The sequence below is a fragment of the Callorhinus ursinus genome, unplaced genomic scaffold (assembly GCF_003265705.2).
Source record: "Callorhinus ursinus isolate GAN/ISIS: 27379988/994484 unplaced genomic scaffold, GSC_fseal_2.0 scaffold6, whole genome shotgun sequence".
In the NCBI taxonomy this organism is placed as follows: domain Eukaryota; kingdom Metazoa; phylum Chordata; class Mammalia; order Carnivora; family Otariidae; genus Callorhinus; species Callorhinus ursinus.
Genome location: NW_027397068.1, coordinates 66,226,650 through 66,243,604, shown reverse-complemented (window position 1 = coordinate 66,243,604; position 16,955 = coordinate 66,226,650). Strand labels below are relative to the sequence as shown.

The 16,955-nt window shown below is 36.8% G+C and overlaps 1 protein-coding gene across 11 annotated transcripts in view; it reads left to right on the top strand.

Annotated features, from left to right (window-relative positions):
* SYNE1 (spectrin repeat containing nuclear envelope protein 1) overlaps positions 1-16,955 on the top strand; it is a 336,369-nt gene that overhangs the window by 106,880 nt on the left and 212,534 nt on the right. For 10 of the 11 annotated variants that reach the window (XM_073894098.1, XM_073894101.1, XM_073894100.1 and 7 more), the window contains 7 exons: positions 898-1,070; positions 3,235-3,544; positions 4,906-5,070; positions 8,521-8,877; positions 13,062-13,198; positions 13,404-13,581; positions 14,061-14,243. In XM_073894098.1, the coding sequence (XP_073750199.1) occupies positions 898-1,070; positions 3,235-3,544; positions 4,906-5,070; positions 8,521-8,877; positions 13,062-13,198; positions 13,404-13,581; positions 14,061-14,243 (1,503 nt within the window). The remainder of the gene's footprint in view (positions 1-897; positions 1,071-3,234; positions 3,545-4,905; positions 5,071-8,520; positions 8,878-13,061; positions 13,199-13,403; positions 13,582-14,060; positions 14,244-16,955) is intronic. The other variant, XM_073894106.1, reaches the window with a different exon arrangement.

Sequence of the window (16,955 nt, the reverse complement as noted above, 5' to 3'; positions counted from 1 at the left end):
TGTAAAGAAACATTTTTGTTTCAATAGCTTTAAAATAATTTTTAATGTCACTTAGTAAGTATTTAGCAAAAGTTGTGGAATATTTCCTCTACCCCAAGCACTATGCAAGTTGTTAGGAAAACAGAGATGAAAGTTAGTGCTGGCTTTCTAAGTGTTTACAGTCCAGTGGGAGAGACTAACCTGTAAATTGTAACTTGCATTACCCCATGTAGTCAGGGGTCATGACTGAAGCAAACAAGGGTGTCCTGCAAACACAGGGAGGCCACCAGCCCAGACTGCAGTCAGTGAAGGGGACATGGGAGGATAGAAATTAGCCAGGCGGTGATGGTAGGGGACTGGTAGGTTTTTGACAAGTGTGCCTTCATTTTCAAAATAATTTATTTTTACTTTGAAACCAACATTCAATAAATGTACAGTTTCTAGGTTAGTGGCCCCGAGTTTCCCAAGAATTTAAATTGGAGTTAATAAAGTATCATATTGCAATAGGGTGCAACAGGTTTGTTGTGTTTTCATTTTGTTGTTGTTGTTGTTGTTGTGTTTTCATTTTAAAGTGAGTAAGGTAGGGGTGCCTGTGTGGCTCAATCAGTTAAAGTGTCTGCCTTCGGCTCAGGTCATGATCTCAGGGTCCTGGGATCAGGGTCCTGGGATCAAGCCCCATGTCGGACTCCCTGCTCAGCAGGGAGTCAGCATCTTCTCTCTCTCTGCCCCTCCCCCTCCACTCATGCTTGCTTGCTTGCTCTCTCTCTCAAAAAAATAAATAAAATCTTTAAAAAAATAAATAAAAATAAAGTGAGTAACATATTCCCTACCTTGATTCTCATGGGAAACATAATAGTTCCTAAAAATATGAGAAGGTTCTAATATTCCTACTGACCTGTATTCACTGTTCCTTCATAGGATATTCTCCTGATGAAAGGTGAAGGAGAAGTTAAGTTGAATATGGCCATTGGCAAAGGGGAACAGGCCTTGAGAAGTAGCAACAAACAAGGTCAGAAGGTGATTCAGACTCAGCTACAGACCCTTAAAGACGTGTGGGCTGACATCATGAGCTCCTCTGTCCGTGCTCAGAGGTACGGAGCCTATTTTCAGTGTTAATTTGCCTAAGTAAAACCCAGTGGCTTAGTAAAATGATGAAATAGTGCTGAAAGTATCCTGCGGTAGAGTTACCAAGCATATTATTTTAGCTAGTTGTATGCTTGCTTGTCTTTGCCCTGATTGTATTTTCTGTAATGGCAAAGACAGTTTTGTTTGTTTGCTTGTTTTGTGTATGTGTGTGTGGGTGTGTAATATTTTCATCTCCCATAATATTTCTCATGGCATCTTGTACACAGCATGGGCGCAGTAAGATACCTCCTTTCAGTTCATCAAAGCAAGTCTTTAATAACTCTTCCCTTTTTAGAGGAACATACAGGAAATTAATTTGTTAGCAACTATTGAACTTAAGTATGAATCTTTTTCTCAACCAGAAGTCATGTCACCCACAATGGGGCCGTGGAAATGTGTATAGGGTTTTTGATTGTCATAGTGATGGGTGCATCCCTGGCATTTAGTGACGTGGCCAGGAGAGTTTACATCCTGCAGTGCGTGGGGGCATTCTCACACAGCCAACAATCAGCCCACCCAGGATTTCCTAGGGTTCCTGTTGAGAAGCCCTGTACCAGCCGCTCATGAGTAATTAAAGATACTGAGTGTTACACCAGGTGGTGTTGTTGCTGTTACATTTATGAGTGGGAGATTTCCACCTTCCTCTCTTTTCTGAGTATCCACAAATAATCTGGCGGCTGGTTGGACAAATGACCTGCAGTCAGAATTATACTAAATTACCTTCCAGAAGCCATATTCTGAAAGCAATATATAGTGTTAGGTCACCTGAAGAAGTGTGTGCTTAATAATAAATAAATGAATAGCATAAGAAATAGATTTTGTTTCCTTTGAATATGGAACATAAGTGGTGACTCCCAAAGTCAGCAGGACTTTAAATCTCAGTAATAACTCATAATGGTCAGCAAAGAAAAAAAAAATCAGATCCCATGGTTCTGATAGAGTGGACCGCTGGAGCATGAACTAACCCTCCCAATCCTTGGCAACGGGCCAGCTCCAGAAGAGTGAATAACAATGTGGGTGAATAGTTTTCAGATGTTGGAATAAAACGTTAAATACAAGAAGCAGATTCAAATCCTCTATTCTTCCTTTTCAGCAAGAAATTAAATTTGACAACCACATGCTGAGCAGTAGCAGTGCTCCAATTATTGAGCTAAAATAACGAATCAAAACAATTTTTCCTCTCTAAGTGCTCAGAGGCTAGGGTAGTGTGCATTCTAAAACACTGACTCAGATTGTGTTACTAAGATACTGTGGGACTGTAGGATGATGCAGGGCCTGGGATTGCTTCTGGAGAGGCGAGATTGATTTGTACTTTCTGGAAAATTCTTTGACGAAAGAATAGCACTTTAAAGCACTTATGTTGAGGTTTCTTTTGATGCAAAAGGAACAATTTGAGGAGATGCTGTAAGTACATTTACCACAGATTTAACTCCAGGATCATAGGATTATATGCACGGGATGCTCGGAATGGTCACTGAGGATGAGTTTAGAATAGTTTTTAAAGATGCTAGTCTGGAGAGCCTTTTACATGACAATCTAGAGAGCTGTTTGCTTGACTATTACTTATATGACTTAATGTGACTATTGTTTCTTATATTATAAATACATTAAGCCTTTGTTCCTTCACACGTTCAACTCAGAAGCACTAAACACTGTGCATATATATCCTTAAAGTGAAAATCGATCTAATGATATTATTTACTTAGAAAGAATCCCTTAAATTTTGAATTCTAGTTAATAGTTATCAGCTGATTTGAATAAGGTAAACTGAGTCCAAGAAAAATAAGAATGATATCTATTAAATAAAATTTAATTGGTGCCCCAGTACTGATGTTTTAACAACAAAACTCATAACTTTGTCTGTTTATTTAGGTCAGTTAGCACTTGGAAGACAAACCTCTAGATGCCTATATGACTATAACATCTTACTTCAAATTCAACATAGATTTAGTTTCATTTGAAGAAACTGTTGTGGATCAGAGAGAGGTAGTGTTTCTCCCTGCACTTAAAAGCAATATTTTTATCACAGAATAGCATTCAAACAGCTTACATGGAGGCAATGTCCTCATACTTGGTTTCAGTCGAGATGTCAAGATAACTTATTTTTGTACTATGTCACATTAATTCTAGCACTTTGGAGTCTGTGATTAGCAAATGGAATGACTATCTAGAGTGGAAAAACCAGTTGGAGCAGTGGATGGAATCAGTGGATCAAAAAGTAGAGCATCCTTTGCAACTGCAGCCGGGTCTGAAGGAGAAGTTTTCCCTTCTGGACCACTTCCAGTCCATTTTATCTGAGGCAGAAGACCATGCCAGAGTCCTGCAGAGTCTCACCTCAAAATCCAGGGAGCTCTACCAGAAGACAGAGGATGAATCTTTCAAGGAAACAGCTCAAGAGGAACTGAAAACACAGTTTAATGATATAATCACCGTTTCCAAGGTTAGTGTTTTATATTGAAGAAAAAATCTTCAAGGTTCAGGTAAAGAATATACTACAGGCTCAGAGTGCCTGGGTGTCTCAGTCAGTTAAGCATCTGACTCTTGATTTTTGGCTCAGGTCATGATCTCAGGGTTGTGAGATGGAGCCCCATGTTGGGCTCTGCACTGAGTATGGAGCCTACTTAAGATTTTCTCTCTCCCTCTCTGTCTACCACTCCCTCTCTCTGGCTCTCTAATAAATAAAAAAGAATATACTGTGGGTTAAATTATAGGGGACCCAGCTGCTCTTAAAGTATTTGTACATTTAGTGAACAGTTATTACAAGAAGACCATACTCACCTATGGATGCCCATGAATCCTTTTTCTGTAGTCTTGGAATTATTTTTTATTCTTTGTTTTTTATCTTTCTCCATCTAGAATGTTGGCCAGTCCACTTCTTTTCTTTGTAAGATTGAGCCTCAAATGTCAGTATTTGTACTTCTTTTTCTTTTGTTGCTATTTGTATTTGTTGTATTAAATACAAGTCTATTTGCTTCCAGATTTCAATCATGTACAATGTATTTCATGCATTTCTCAGTGCGGTATAAACCGCCTTTTCCTATTCTTATTCTCCAGATATAGGCTCCTTTATGTAATATCAAAACTATTTTTAGTTCCCTCTCTGAATCTTTACTTTCCCCCATGATTTTTCTTTTGTGTATTTGTGACAATGTCTTTTTCTTGGTTTTCCTTTTAGGAACTCTCTTTGTGTTATTAATACTATAATTTTTAACTTATGTATTAGTTTATCTTAATTTTTATTTTGATAATTTTGACTCTAGAGTCAAAAAGACCTAAATTTGAATTCTGGCTTTGTCCCTCTTTTGTATGTCTGGCTTTGGGCATGTTACTTAACCTCTGTAACGTCTGTAAGTGCCCTTTCCTACAATATAGTGATAATAATAGTATCTACATCACAGGGATGTTGTGAGGAGTAAATGAGAAAATGCACTTAAAGTGCTGAGCAGAATACTGTACATAGTAATTACACTGTAATAATACAGTAATAACACACTGTATTGTTGCCTGAATAATAAGAATAGTTATTAAAATAATTATTATTAAGTGGATTATTCATGAGGGATGTTAGTAAACATTCATTCAGCATAGATTTCTGTTCTAACCTACACTAAAGTAAATTTAAAGGAAAATCATTGCTTCCTTATGTGCAGTCTAATTAAGATTTGATGTTTTCATGTTAAGATTTAAACAAAGTTCAATAATAGGAATGAAATCTTCTGAAATCATTAAGAGACCTGCTGTTTTGTCTGATTTCATATTCTCAGTAATGCCTGTTAAAGTGACCTTTTCTTTGCCTACCAGGAGAAGATGAGGAAAGTGGAAGAGATTGTGAAAGATCACCTCATGTATTTAGATGCAGTCCAGGAATTCACAGATTGGCTCCATTCAGCAAAAGAAGAACTCCACCGGTGGTCAGATATGTCTGGAGACTCATCAGCCACCCAGAAGAAATTGTCTAAAATCAAGGTCAGAAAGTGCACAGATATTATAACTTCATTGTTTCATTGGTTCTTGAGTATGACATACCTGTGATGAAGATTCTGTGGATAAGGTTGTTACTTAAAATGTTTCCTATTTTCTATTTGTTGATATTTATTACCTTGCACCTCACAAATTATAAACATAAGCAAGGGGAAGAAAGGAATTTAAACACTTGACATTTGTGAGCAAAATGCAACATTGTCTATGTATACTTCCACATGCAAATGTGCTTATGGCCATAGTCGGGGAGACTATGAAATATATGCTAGCTGGGTGGGCTGATGGAACCAGACACTATTTTCCAGCGCAGTGATAGAAAAGTTTATAACATAACTTAGTTAAACGTATTTGAGCAATAACTTGGAAATGTCATGCTAGATGTTTTATTCCGCTTTAATAGCCAACAGTTCAAGAACGTAATGGAAAGCAGTGCTTTAAAAGACATTAAAATTATCACCTAGTTTACTCCTCACAAGGGCAACTTAAAAAATAGAAATTCACATATCTGAGAGAGCTAGAACAAGTATATTTCTAGTTATTTGAATATTAAATTACAATAATTCCCCCCATGAAAATAAAGGATTTTAATCTAAAAATTAAGCAATGAAATTCTAAGTGATTTAGTAGTAGATGAGGAAATGTTGGGAATAAATAGTGTAATTGTGGTCAGGACTTTTAAGATTCATACCGTGTTCTGATCCCTGGACATCAGAATATAAAAGTCCTAAAAATACTAGTTGATGATAACAGTAATAACTACATTTACTTTTACATGCTTAGAAAGTATTATTTAAATCTTACAATGACCATGTAGGTTTTAAAAGAGGTAAAGCACCTTTTGAAGTTCTTATTATCTGTGTGATTCTTTAAAATACTCCTTTGATACATTTCTCACTAATATTTTATTCATCCATCCATTTATCCATTTATTCTGCCAGGGTTGTGCATTCCCTCAAGGAACCTGCAGTGAAGTTGGGAACAATGATGCACAAACTATGTTTATAAAATAATACATTAAATGTAATGACAGCTCACACTACTTTTAGAGCTTAGGCCCTAGAATCAGACCCTGATGCTGTATTCTTCCTCTACTGCTTTTCTAGCTGTGTTGGGCAAGTCACTTGATGTCCTCAAGCTTCAACCTCTTAATTGGTAAATTAATAACAATAGTACCTGCCTCACCAAGTGGTTTTGAGGACTAAATTAGGTCATGAACATAAAACATTTAGCATTACGCTTGACACATGGAATCCACTCAATAAGAAAATTCAATAGATTTGGAAAATGAATGATTTAATTGGCTATGGAATGACAGTGTGGGAAAAGTCAAGAGTGATGGTCTAGACTTAATGCTCTTTTTTTAAAACACTTTATAAAATACTTCCAAAAATATGGGAAATGTAGGAGAAGGAGGTTGCAGGAAGAAATTGGAATTTGGGAAGGAGAAAGTGAAGTCCAGGTCAGGCTTTACTGGAGGCTGGTGCGTGGGTGAGGAGGAGCCTTGGAGGAAGTAAATAAGTACCTCCTCTGTCTTTCAGTTGGTTCCTCACCACCCCCAAGAGTAACCACCAAGAATAGGCAACTTCGAAGCCAAATATGCATGTGTATGCATATGATATTTTTAGATAGTTAAATCCAAAACAAGGAAATATGTATACAAGTCATTTCAAAAAACTTTAAAATGATGACATTCTTGGGGTGCCTGGATGACTCAGTCGGTTAAGCATCTGACTCTTGGTTTCAGCTCAGGTCATGATCTCATTGGTCCTAGGATTGAGCCTCACATCAGGCTCTGTGCTCAGTGTGGGCTCTGCTGGAGATTCTCTCTGCTTCTCCCTCTGCCCCTCCAGTCCTCACTCCATGTGTGCGTACACACTCTTTCTCTCTCTCTCTCTCAAATAAATAAATAAAATCTTTTTTTAAAATGATGACATTCTTACTCAAAATCTGGATGAGTGGAATTAGTGGTTGCAAATATTGAAATGTCCCATTTTCATGCCAAAGAAAACTGAGATAATGCGTTAGAGACTATTTTGGGAAACTGTGTTTTGACTACTGATAGCCTCTTAACTCCAAATTTGAAATTAGTTGTAAAGGCAAATTATAAGTATTTAAATCCAATAATTAGACATAGTTTTTTTTAAAAAGCTATATATATTTTTTTCACCAAATAACTACTTACTATATACACTGATAAACATGGCAGGTTTTTAGAATCCTGCTGCTGAGGAAAGGATGTGTGTGTGTATATTAAATGCTAACTCTGTGTAAGATTCATGTGATTGCCCCTTGGACTACGATATAACTAAATACTTTTAAATGATCTATACTAAAATGTGGCTCTTGTATATAATTATGAGAAGCTATATTTATTTCAAGCAAATCTAGTGAAATATGAACTATATTTGTAGGTTAATTAAGACAGATTATGTTTAACACAATATGCTTCATACTTAACATTCCTATTTTTGTAACTCGTTAATTTGTAACTGATTTTCATCTTGAAATTTTTCCCTAATAATCATCTTTTCCTCCTGTTCAATCCAGAACAGAAGTCATAATTTTTATTAATACTAACAAAATCCTAACTTGAGCAATAGATATGTAAATGATTGAACACCAGATGATGAATTCAGTGAGAGAAGTTTCAGTAGAAGGATCTGTTATCAGAAAGAAATGCCACTATTTTACCTGATTTGTAATGCATATTTGAATTTTATCTTATCCTTTAGAGTATTTGTGTGCTTTGAGGCCAAAAATTATACCTAAATTGTTAAATTTCTGGTGAGTTTCTTAAAAGTGAAAATAATAGCAATAAGTAAACCCAGTCTAAAAGTTACTTTGAACTTTTGACTAAGTAGGTCTGTGGTTTATTCATTTTAGTTACTCTAAAAGTGTTTATTTAAGGTACTGAAGTGTTTGAAATTGAGTAGGGCTCATTCTTTGGTTGTGATGGCTCGGCCTGATTCCTCGTAGCATGAAACCGACTTGAGCCACCATCTTCTGGAAGAAAATGAAACGGAGCACAGACGCTGAGCAGAGCACAGTTCTGCCGCAGTCCTTGGTCACTCGTCTGTCAACTTAGGGAGAAACATAGATTTGCATAATTATAGGAGAAACACACCACAGGCAAATGTTTATAGCACTATCAAAACAATTTCACACATTCAAACAATGCCTGGTTTCAGGTCCCCGTCTAGTCTGTTCCAGGAGGTGGCGGGATTCCGCAGCTCATTTTGCCGCAAACCTCAGCGCTCACGATGATAACCCTCTGCTCTTCCCACTCAGGGGTGGGTGGATGAGTTGATTCCGGTCCTTGTGGCACACTTGCCAAAACTTCCTCGCAGGACAGGGTCCCCCTCTGCACACATTTGTAAACTTGCAGCCCAAGTGACTCACAGCCTCCTTGGTTGTCATGACGATATTCCATTACAGGAGCTGATGGATTCCAGAGAGATTGGGGCAAGCCGCAGAGGCAGAGTGGAGTCGCTGGCTCCAGCAGTGAAACAGAACACAAGTGCCAGTGGGTGTGAGCTCGTGGACGCGGAGATGCAGGCCCTGCGAGCTGACTGGAAGCAGTGGGAAGACAGTGTACTCCAAACGCAGACCAGCTTGGAGAATCTGGTTAGCCAAATGGCCCTTTCGGAGCAGGAGTTCTCGGGCCAGGTGGCTCATCTGGAGCAGGCACTGGATCAGTTCAGTGCCCTTCTGACAACTTGGGCCCAGCAGTTAGCCCTCCTGGAAGGCAAGAATACCGATAAGGAGATAGTGGAATGCTGGCAGAAAGGACAAGTAAGTTGGCTCCCTGTTTTCTATTGGTGGTTATGCTAACAATTTTGTTTGGTTCTCACTGTTGCTAAAAAAATCCTTGCTAACTAAAAACATGCACCATTCAGACTTAAAAAGAAATAAGTATTTACCTAACTAAATTTTCAAATCTGATTTGTTTCCTTTTCTCCTAAGGCAAACTACAACTAAAGATGGGGGGAGAAGGAGTTATGATTTACTGTAGGAAACATGGATTGTTCGTGCAGACATTTTACTTTCATTCTTATGGTGTAAGAGTCTGTAATATTCTATTCAGCCATTCAGCCTGAAAACTAGCCTGTGGGTAGAGGCATAAATAGATGGAGAGTCATAGCTGGTTTTCTGCCAGTGAATTATTTCCAAAAATTAAATGATTGGAAGCTGTATCTTAAAAGAAGCATTTGGTAATCTCCTAAAGCACAACTATTAGTTTTCACCCTGATTAGCTCTCCTAGGGTGGTTTTAACAGCTGTGCTTGAATTAACCCGTCAACATAACTCCTGTGTCATGCTCACGGGTTGTCTTCCAGACCTCTTTTTTTTTTTTTAAACTAATGGCAGCTCTCTCAGAACATGAATGTAACAGCGTAGAAAGGATCATGAAGAAAGAACAGAAGCTTGAAATCCTCCCTTTTATTGTTAAATGGTATCTTCAAAACACTGTTGTTATTTGCAGTTTTATAACACTCAGAACCATGGATGTCCTTAAAAGGAAGTTTCAGTGAAGTAAACTTCTCTGTTTCTATTTATGTTATAATCATTTCAAAATAGCTTCAGCCAGTAAGAAAGTCATGTCGTATTTCCAGCTTTGTCTGTTTTAAATCAAGTATTTCAAACAAATATAGCACACCATGAAATAAAACTTTATTATTATCTCTTTAGGCTATTTTATTTATAATGTTTCTAGCTTATTATTATTTTTTTCCTGATGCCTGTTCCATCTTTTAGATTTAAGCACCAGAATAAAGTGTAGAAAGCAATTCTGTAAAAGGGAGACAAGGAAGTTGGTAATTGTTCCATGTGGTCAGAGTTAGTCACTCTGATAGAAAAAAAATCAGTTATAATTTTTAAATATCTATTTTGTTTCTCTTCCTTTCTCTACCATTAATATGAGTGACAGTTTTAAAAAGAAAGATTTGGTGGTATTTAAATTATATTACTATTCTGATCTATCATTATTCTTTGCGTAGTTACTATTAGTCAAAATTGTACGTGAGACCTATAAAACATCCATGTGATAATGAAAAAGTAAATGTCGGTTTTCAGTTTTATTGACAATTCAGAGATGACAGTCCTCTGCTTAGATCTACTTTCAGGTTTGGCTCCAGATCTCGTGCTTTTGATGACAATAGTACATTACCTCTCAATGCTCAGCTTTTCTCTTATTTTTATTAATAGTATAAGAAAGAAATGGTCATTTATGTGATGGGATAGAGGTGTTAACTAATGCTGGGGGGGAGGTAATCATCTTGCAATATATAAATGTATCAAATTAGCACACCTTAGTATACTTTAAACTTGTTACAATGTCATATGTCAATTATATCTCAATCAAAGTTGGTAAAAAAATTTTTAAAATGTTTAAGTGGAGATAATACTTCCATTACAATGAATACATAAGAAAAGTTTTACAAAATAATGAATTTGTTAGGATTCTTACAGCATTGTTTTGCTGTTGGGGAGGGCTTCTCATTGTTGACAATCATAATAGTCACAAACCTTCACAAGTGTTTACTTTCTCTTTTGCAATTAAGTGATGATAACCAAGAAATATTTCAAAATGTAAAAATGGATCATCATCTATAAACTATATAAAGTCATATTGCAAAAAATTGTGTTTGCTGTGTTTACAAAATTCATCTCTTAATATCTATTGGGTTATTAGTGTTTGAAATTTAGCCAATTTCTTTTTTTTTTTAAAGATTTTATTTATTTATTTGAGAGAGCGAGAATGAGAGAGAGAGCACATGAGAGGGGGGAGGGTCAGAGGGAGAAGCAGACTCCCTGCTGAGCAGGGACCCCGATGCGGGACTCGATCCCCGGGACTCCAGGATCATGACCTGAGCCGAAGGCAGTCGCTTAACCAACTGAGCCACCCAGGCGCCCGAAATTTAGCCAATTTCTTAACCTTTATAACCTCTAAGGGAAAAAATGCATTCTACTACTTAACTGAAACAGAAATTTTTAACCTGATGTTTATATAATGAAAGACTCTACTAAAATGCTTTAATTTGTGAAGTTATGGAAATTTGTTTAGTGTAAAATTTTGGTCTGAAGCTTTTTTCTTTTGATATCATCCACTTTATAAGTGACTACTTTGAATCTCAGGTGTTTTTTTGTTTTGTTTTGTTTTTTGTTTGTTTGCTTTTATACTGTTTTGGTATGTGGTTAAGTTTCTACAGTTCTAAATTCTTGCTTAAATAAAAGATACAATATTGTATAAAATAGTAGCTACTAGTTTAGCATTTGGAATTTCAGAGAGACACTTTCTAGTTATTATGAATTTTATAAATAAAAATATCTTAGACTCCTCCTCTAGCCCAGACACTAGGATAAATAAATAATTTTAAAACCAAGAGAACACCACACCTCTCTCAGAATCCCAGTCTAGGTGGAAAGCCAGTGAGTTCAAAGCCAATAGGGATGATTAATTGTGATGAACTGACAAGGTGCTGTGTCCTCAAGTGAGAAGCCCCCATCAAGAGGTGCGAAGGAAGGCAGAGTCCTTAGAGGAGTTGTTATTTGAGCGGAGTCTGGAAGTCTGTTACAAACTGACCAGATAGGTGAGGTGGAGGAACAGTCCCAGGATCCAAAATTAGTGAGGAACAAGAAAACACAGGAGAGAAACTGGAGAACAGGTTTCAAATTGAGAGGACATTGTACCATTCCAGAAAGAAATGACAGATGTGCAAGGGGAGACTGAGTCGGTGCAGAGGGAAAGTCACTGGAACAGACTGCACCTCGTTGTCTCTTGTCTCTTGGCAAGGCCAAGATGTGGCTTAGTTTTCTGATTTAGATCAGTGGGAGGACGGTGGAGCCATTTACTAGGATGAGGAATGCAACACAGACCTGGCTTGTTGAGAGGTGTGGTGTTCCTACAAATCTAGGCCATGTCTAGATAAAAATCTGAGAACAGGAATAGTAACACCAACAGCCATCTGAGTAGTCACTCATCTTCTTGGCTCTCCTCAATTAATTTTTTTTTCCTATGGCAATATCATTATTTACACAGTCCCGCTTAAATATTTGGGGGTTGTTTACCTGCTGTTTTTACTAGTTCAGCATTTGTCAGTGTGCCAGGAATTGTGCGAAGCACTTGACATGTGTGATCTCATTTGCTCCTTGTGACAGTCCCACAAGAGCACGGTGTGTAACTGAGGGGATCATGGCCTTGATTTTAGAGATGTACTTGTCAAGTCTCAAGACCTTATGTTGGGTTAGATATTCACAGTACTGTGATTATTCATGTTTCTCTCTGATCTGTTAAATTGTGTGCTCTTCAAGTACAGGATTCATATCTTCAGTCATTGTGGGGAGTCCTAGAGTTCAGAAAAATGCTTGGCACATAGCAGACATTTAGCAAATATTGGATGACTGTGTGAATAAAACTATGAAATGAATGGATTACTAGTTAAATCAGACCTGTGGGCTATAAGCCATTTTTAGTGTGAAGGTTAACGATATATACTACATAAAATCAGTGCGCGCGCTCTCTCTCTCTCTCTACATATATACATATATATGTATATATGTATATATATATATATTAATCCAAAATAAGTATTTCTTTGCTTGGAAATGATTTCTCTTTACCTTTAAGCAATATAGCTATCTTCCAATGGCCTAGTCAAACTGTTATTAAGCAATTAAGGTTATTTTCTCTTTCCTTTTTCTTGTCCTACTTTGACTTATTTGACCACATGATCATTTGATTACTTGGTGACATTTGATGCCAGAGTGCCTATCCATCCTAGAAAAAGATGCAAGTAAGCCAAGTGCTATTATTTGCCATGAAGACTCCTGAAAATAGGATGTATTTATTTACTGAATCTATTATGTTGGTTCTTCCCTCACTAGTAATTTATAATATGATTTATGCATGTATAGTGTGAGGCTGTGGAAACTACCCAGTTTCAGTGCTTGCTCCTCTGTCTTGTTATTTCCTAATAGGAGATACTGGATGCCCTACAAAAAGCAGAGCCTAAAACAGAGGATCTTAAGTCTCAGCTGAATGAACTTTGTCGATTTTCCAGAGACCTCAGTACATACAGTGGAAAAGTTTCTGGCTTGATTAAAGAATATAATTGGTGAGCATGAACCTTATTGGTATGCAAAAGATTTTTATATAAATAAGCAGCCAGAAGTGTGTTTATTGAGGCATGATAAATTAATCATTAACCAAATTGCTAAATGTGACTGCATACTCCAAGAACTGTTGATTCTATCAAACTTTATTTTAATCTATCTTATCATTTTTTTCCTTCCCTTAAACATTTCAAATCCTGGTGTTAGTCTTTGTTTGCAAGCATCAAAAGGCTGTCAGAATAGAGAACAGGTTTTACAGCAACGATTTCGAAGAGCCTTCAAAGATTTCCAGCAGTGGTTGGTTAATGCAAAAATCACTACTGCCAAATGTTTTGATATACCTCAAAATATTAATGAAGTTTCAACAAGTCTTCAGAAAATACAGGTAAGAGTGCCAACAATTAATGCTAATAACAGTGCTTAGGTGGATTAAAAAGGTGCCTCTAAATCTTTTTATAAGCATATTAAATTCATCCTTAAGAAACTCAGATTTCAAATAAATCCCTGCTTGAAACAACAATTAATTGTGTATGTGAAGAGAAACTCGTCCATTTGCCCAAAAGCATGCTATTTTTATATATTAATAGGGATGTAGGAACTAATAAAAGCCCTTATATATGACAAGAATTGTTCCTGAGCACCCTAAGCAGATCTTCTCATTTAATTTTCACAATAACCATATCAGGTACATAAGATTATTATTCCCAATGTCTAGAGAGGGTAAAAGAGTCTTAGTCATTTAATATATGCAATAAAAATGGTTTCTTTCTTCCCTTTGATTGTGTCAAGAAATAAGTAGATAATCAATGTATTTTAAAGCATAGAGCATTTTATTATACCTAATCTTAGCCTTTTTCTTTGTAGGAATTTTTGTCAGAAAGTGAAAATGGACAGCATAAGCTAAACATGATGCTGTCTAAAGGAGAACTTTTGAGTACTCTGTTGACCAAAGAGAAAGCTGATGGCATCCAGGCCAAAGTTGCAACTGCAAAAGAAGACTGGAAAAATTTTCATTCAAATCTCCACCAGAAGGAATCTGCCCTAGAGGTATAATATAGTCAGGCACATGGACACATTCTCTGTAGTTTGTTGTTGTAGGCATTGTTGTCAGTTAAAACTACACTTTCAATATATCCAAATATGGTTGCCAGTGATTTTGGTCATTCCTCTCTGGATATCAACGGATAACTGGACAACTCTAAGAAACAGCTTGATTTTTGAAGTAGGAACCTCACTGAGGAATTCAAGAGCTTCTTGCCTGGTAGGGGCTGTCATCATAGGCTTGCACTGTCCCACCAGAAATAATTGGTTTTTACTTTTAAACAGTATCACTCAATCATTCATTTGAAATTCCTCAAGTTTGGAAGTCATTCTAGGAGAACGAACAGAAATATCCATGTAAGACTTCAAAATGCTATGGATGATAAGGTATATTATAACTAATGCAGTTATCAAGCAGTAGGTTTTTAGGAGTTAAGTATGCAAAGAGCCAATGGTTATGCAAATTTCTTTTATCCAGAAACAACATAAGTTGAATTTATTATAATCATAATTACTGCCATGATGCAACTGTTTTGTTTTGTTTTTTTCTTGTGAGATCACCTGTTTTGTGTATCAACTCTTCTCTTGGAGGAAAATTTAGTGGCATGGAGAGCAATTATTTCCCTTTCAACCAACACTTCCTGGCAGAATAGATCATTTATTTGATTATGATCATAATTAATGCAAGATGGAAAAGCATAATAATAGAGAATTAATATCTGGAAAGAGAAAATATGTGTTCCCTCAGTTCTTCCCTACACCAAGACTGTTGTAATTCTTCTCTGTAATGGTGGCTATTCTTTCAAGACAGGCATCTTCCATTTAATAGAGAGTGATAACCATTGTGCAGTGCCTAGAAATTTACTCACAACCTTACAGAAATCATTAGTATAATGTTGCCTGAGCTCTGAAGCATTTATTGTTGAAGGTAGTACATCTAGCATTGATTGCATGATTACCTAGTCCAAGAGATGTCCAGGAGTAAATGGATAGGTGGGGAATATTCTGCTTTCTGCCTTCTTTATCTTCCTTTCCTTTTTTCTCCCTCCCTCCCTCCCTTCCTACCTTCCCTCCTTCCTTCATTTCTATTAGAAATAAAATAGAAAACAATATGTGCCAGCCACTATGTTAGGAATACAAAAGGTTTAGTCTCTTCCCTTTCCTCAGGGAGTTTACTTTGTGGAGAGGGAAATAAGTATATAAAGAAATGATTGCAATATAATACAGATATATCCAGGTTACGGTAGTCACTCAAAGAACGATGCAATAACTCCATTTGGAGAAATCAAGGAAAATTACCAGAAAGGTGACATTTTAACTGAAATTTGAAGGCTAAACATCCTTTGAATTTGCCAAGGCTGACCTGCATTTCAGGCAGAAGGAACTGGATGTGCAGGGCCAGAGTGTTGTGAGTGTCAACAGTGGGGGACTTTGAGAAGTTTGACATCCACGTGGGGTTTTGTGGGAGGAACAACAAAGATGAGATTGGAAATGAAGATTAGGGCAAGATAGGAAATGTCTGGTGTACTAAGCCATTTGATCTTGACTCTTATCGAGGTTTTTTTTTTTTAATCTGAACCCCTGAACAGCATTTATGTTCTCAATTTTCCCAAGGATGTAACATAATCCATACCATTTTAGATGCACAGGAGAGAGGTTAATTCATTATGTAGAATGGATGTTTTAGGACACTAGGGCTCAATTCTCTTTCAAAACCCTAGTTGAAAAAGACTGAGTGAGGAACCTACTGGTATTCAAGCTGGAGATAAACTTACTGGAGTGTCAACTCTGACCACAGTGTAGGCAAGAATGGGGAAGCTGTAAGACTAGAGAAAGCTTCTCATAATGGTCCAGATGAGAGAGATGAAGGCCTGGATTAAGGAAATGATAATGGAGAGAATTTATCCCTAAGGTAAAACACAGCACGATTTGGTAGCTAATTCAATGAGGGGCATGGGGAAGAAGGAGAAGCTAAGTTTGTGAAGCGCTTTAGTTTTCCAAAGCATTTCTACAGCTACCTGTGTCCCTAAGAGGTGACCATGGCAGGTGTGACTCTCCCACATTGTAGACAGTCCGGATCAGATACCGATGGAACCCTGAGCCGCTCTCCCACAGGCTCCTGCAGCCCTTGCCACTTAGATTTTTCAGCTAACCTTTATGGATTATCTCTTTGACAGTACTACCTAAAGCTCTGATTTAAATTTAAGTTTGAATTTAAGTTTAAAAGCCTTTAGTATGTTCACATGGTAACATAAATTTCAAATTCACTTCAATCTAGCATTTTTGTAAGTAAGAGTGGATATAGACACCTTTGCTGAAGTTAAATGGTACCATATAAAACTTTATCAAATACATTTTACAGCTATTAATACCTACAAAGTATCTATGAAAGTAGTCACAGCTTCTTATGTAATAAACACAGAACACTATTAGGTATTATTTTTTGGTATCTTTATAAATTAGAATAAACAAGTTGCTTATTAAATACATAATAAGCATATAAGCCATATTGACAAAACGTTTGTTAATATTTATTTATATTTCTCCAAGGCACCAATGGTGTATCCCAGGTCCTCCCCTCACAGAGCTTGTAAGCTAGTTGTGGAGACCAGGAATGCCTGCATGAGATAAAAACTCACAATCCAACCCAGTCTGTGATAAAGTACATAGTGACTGGTATAAACAACAAATGTGACGGAAGTTGAGAAGTGGGTGTGA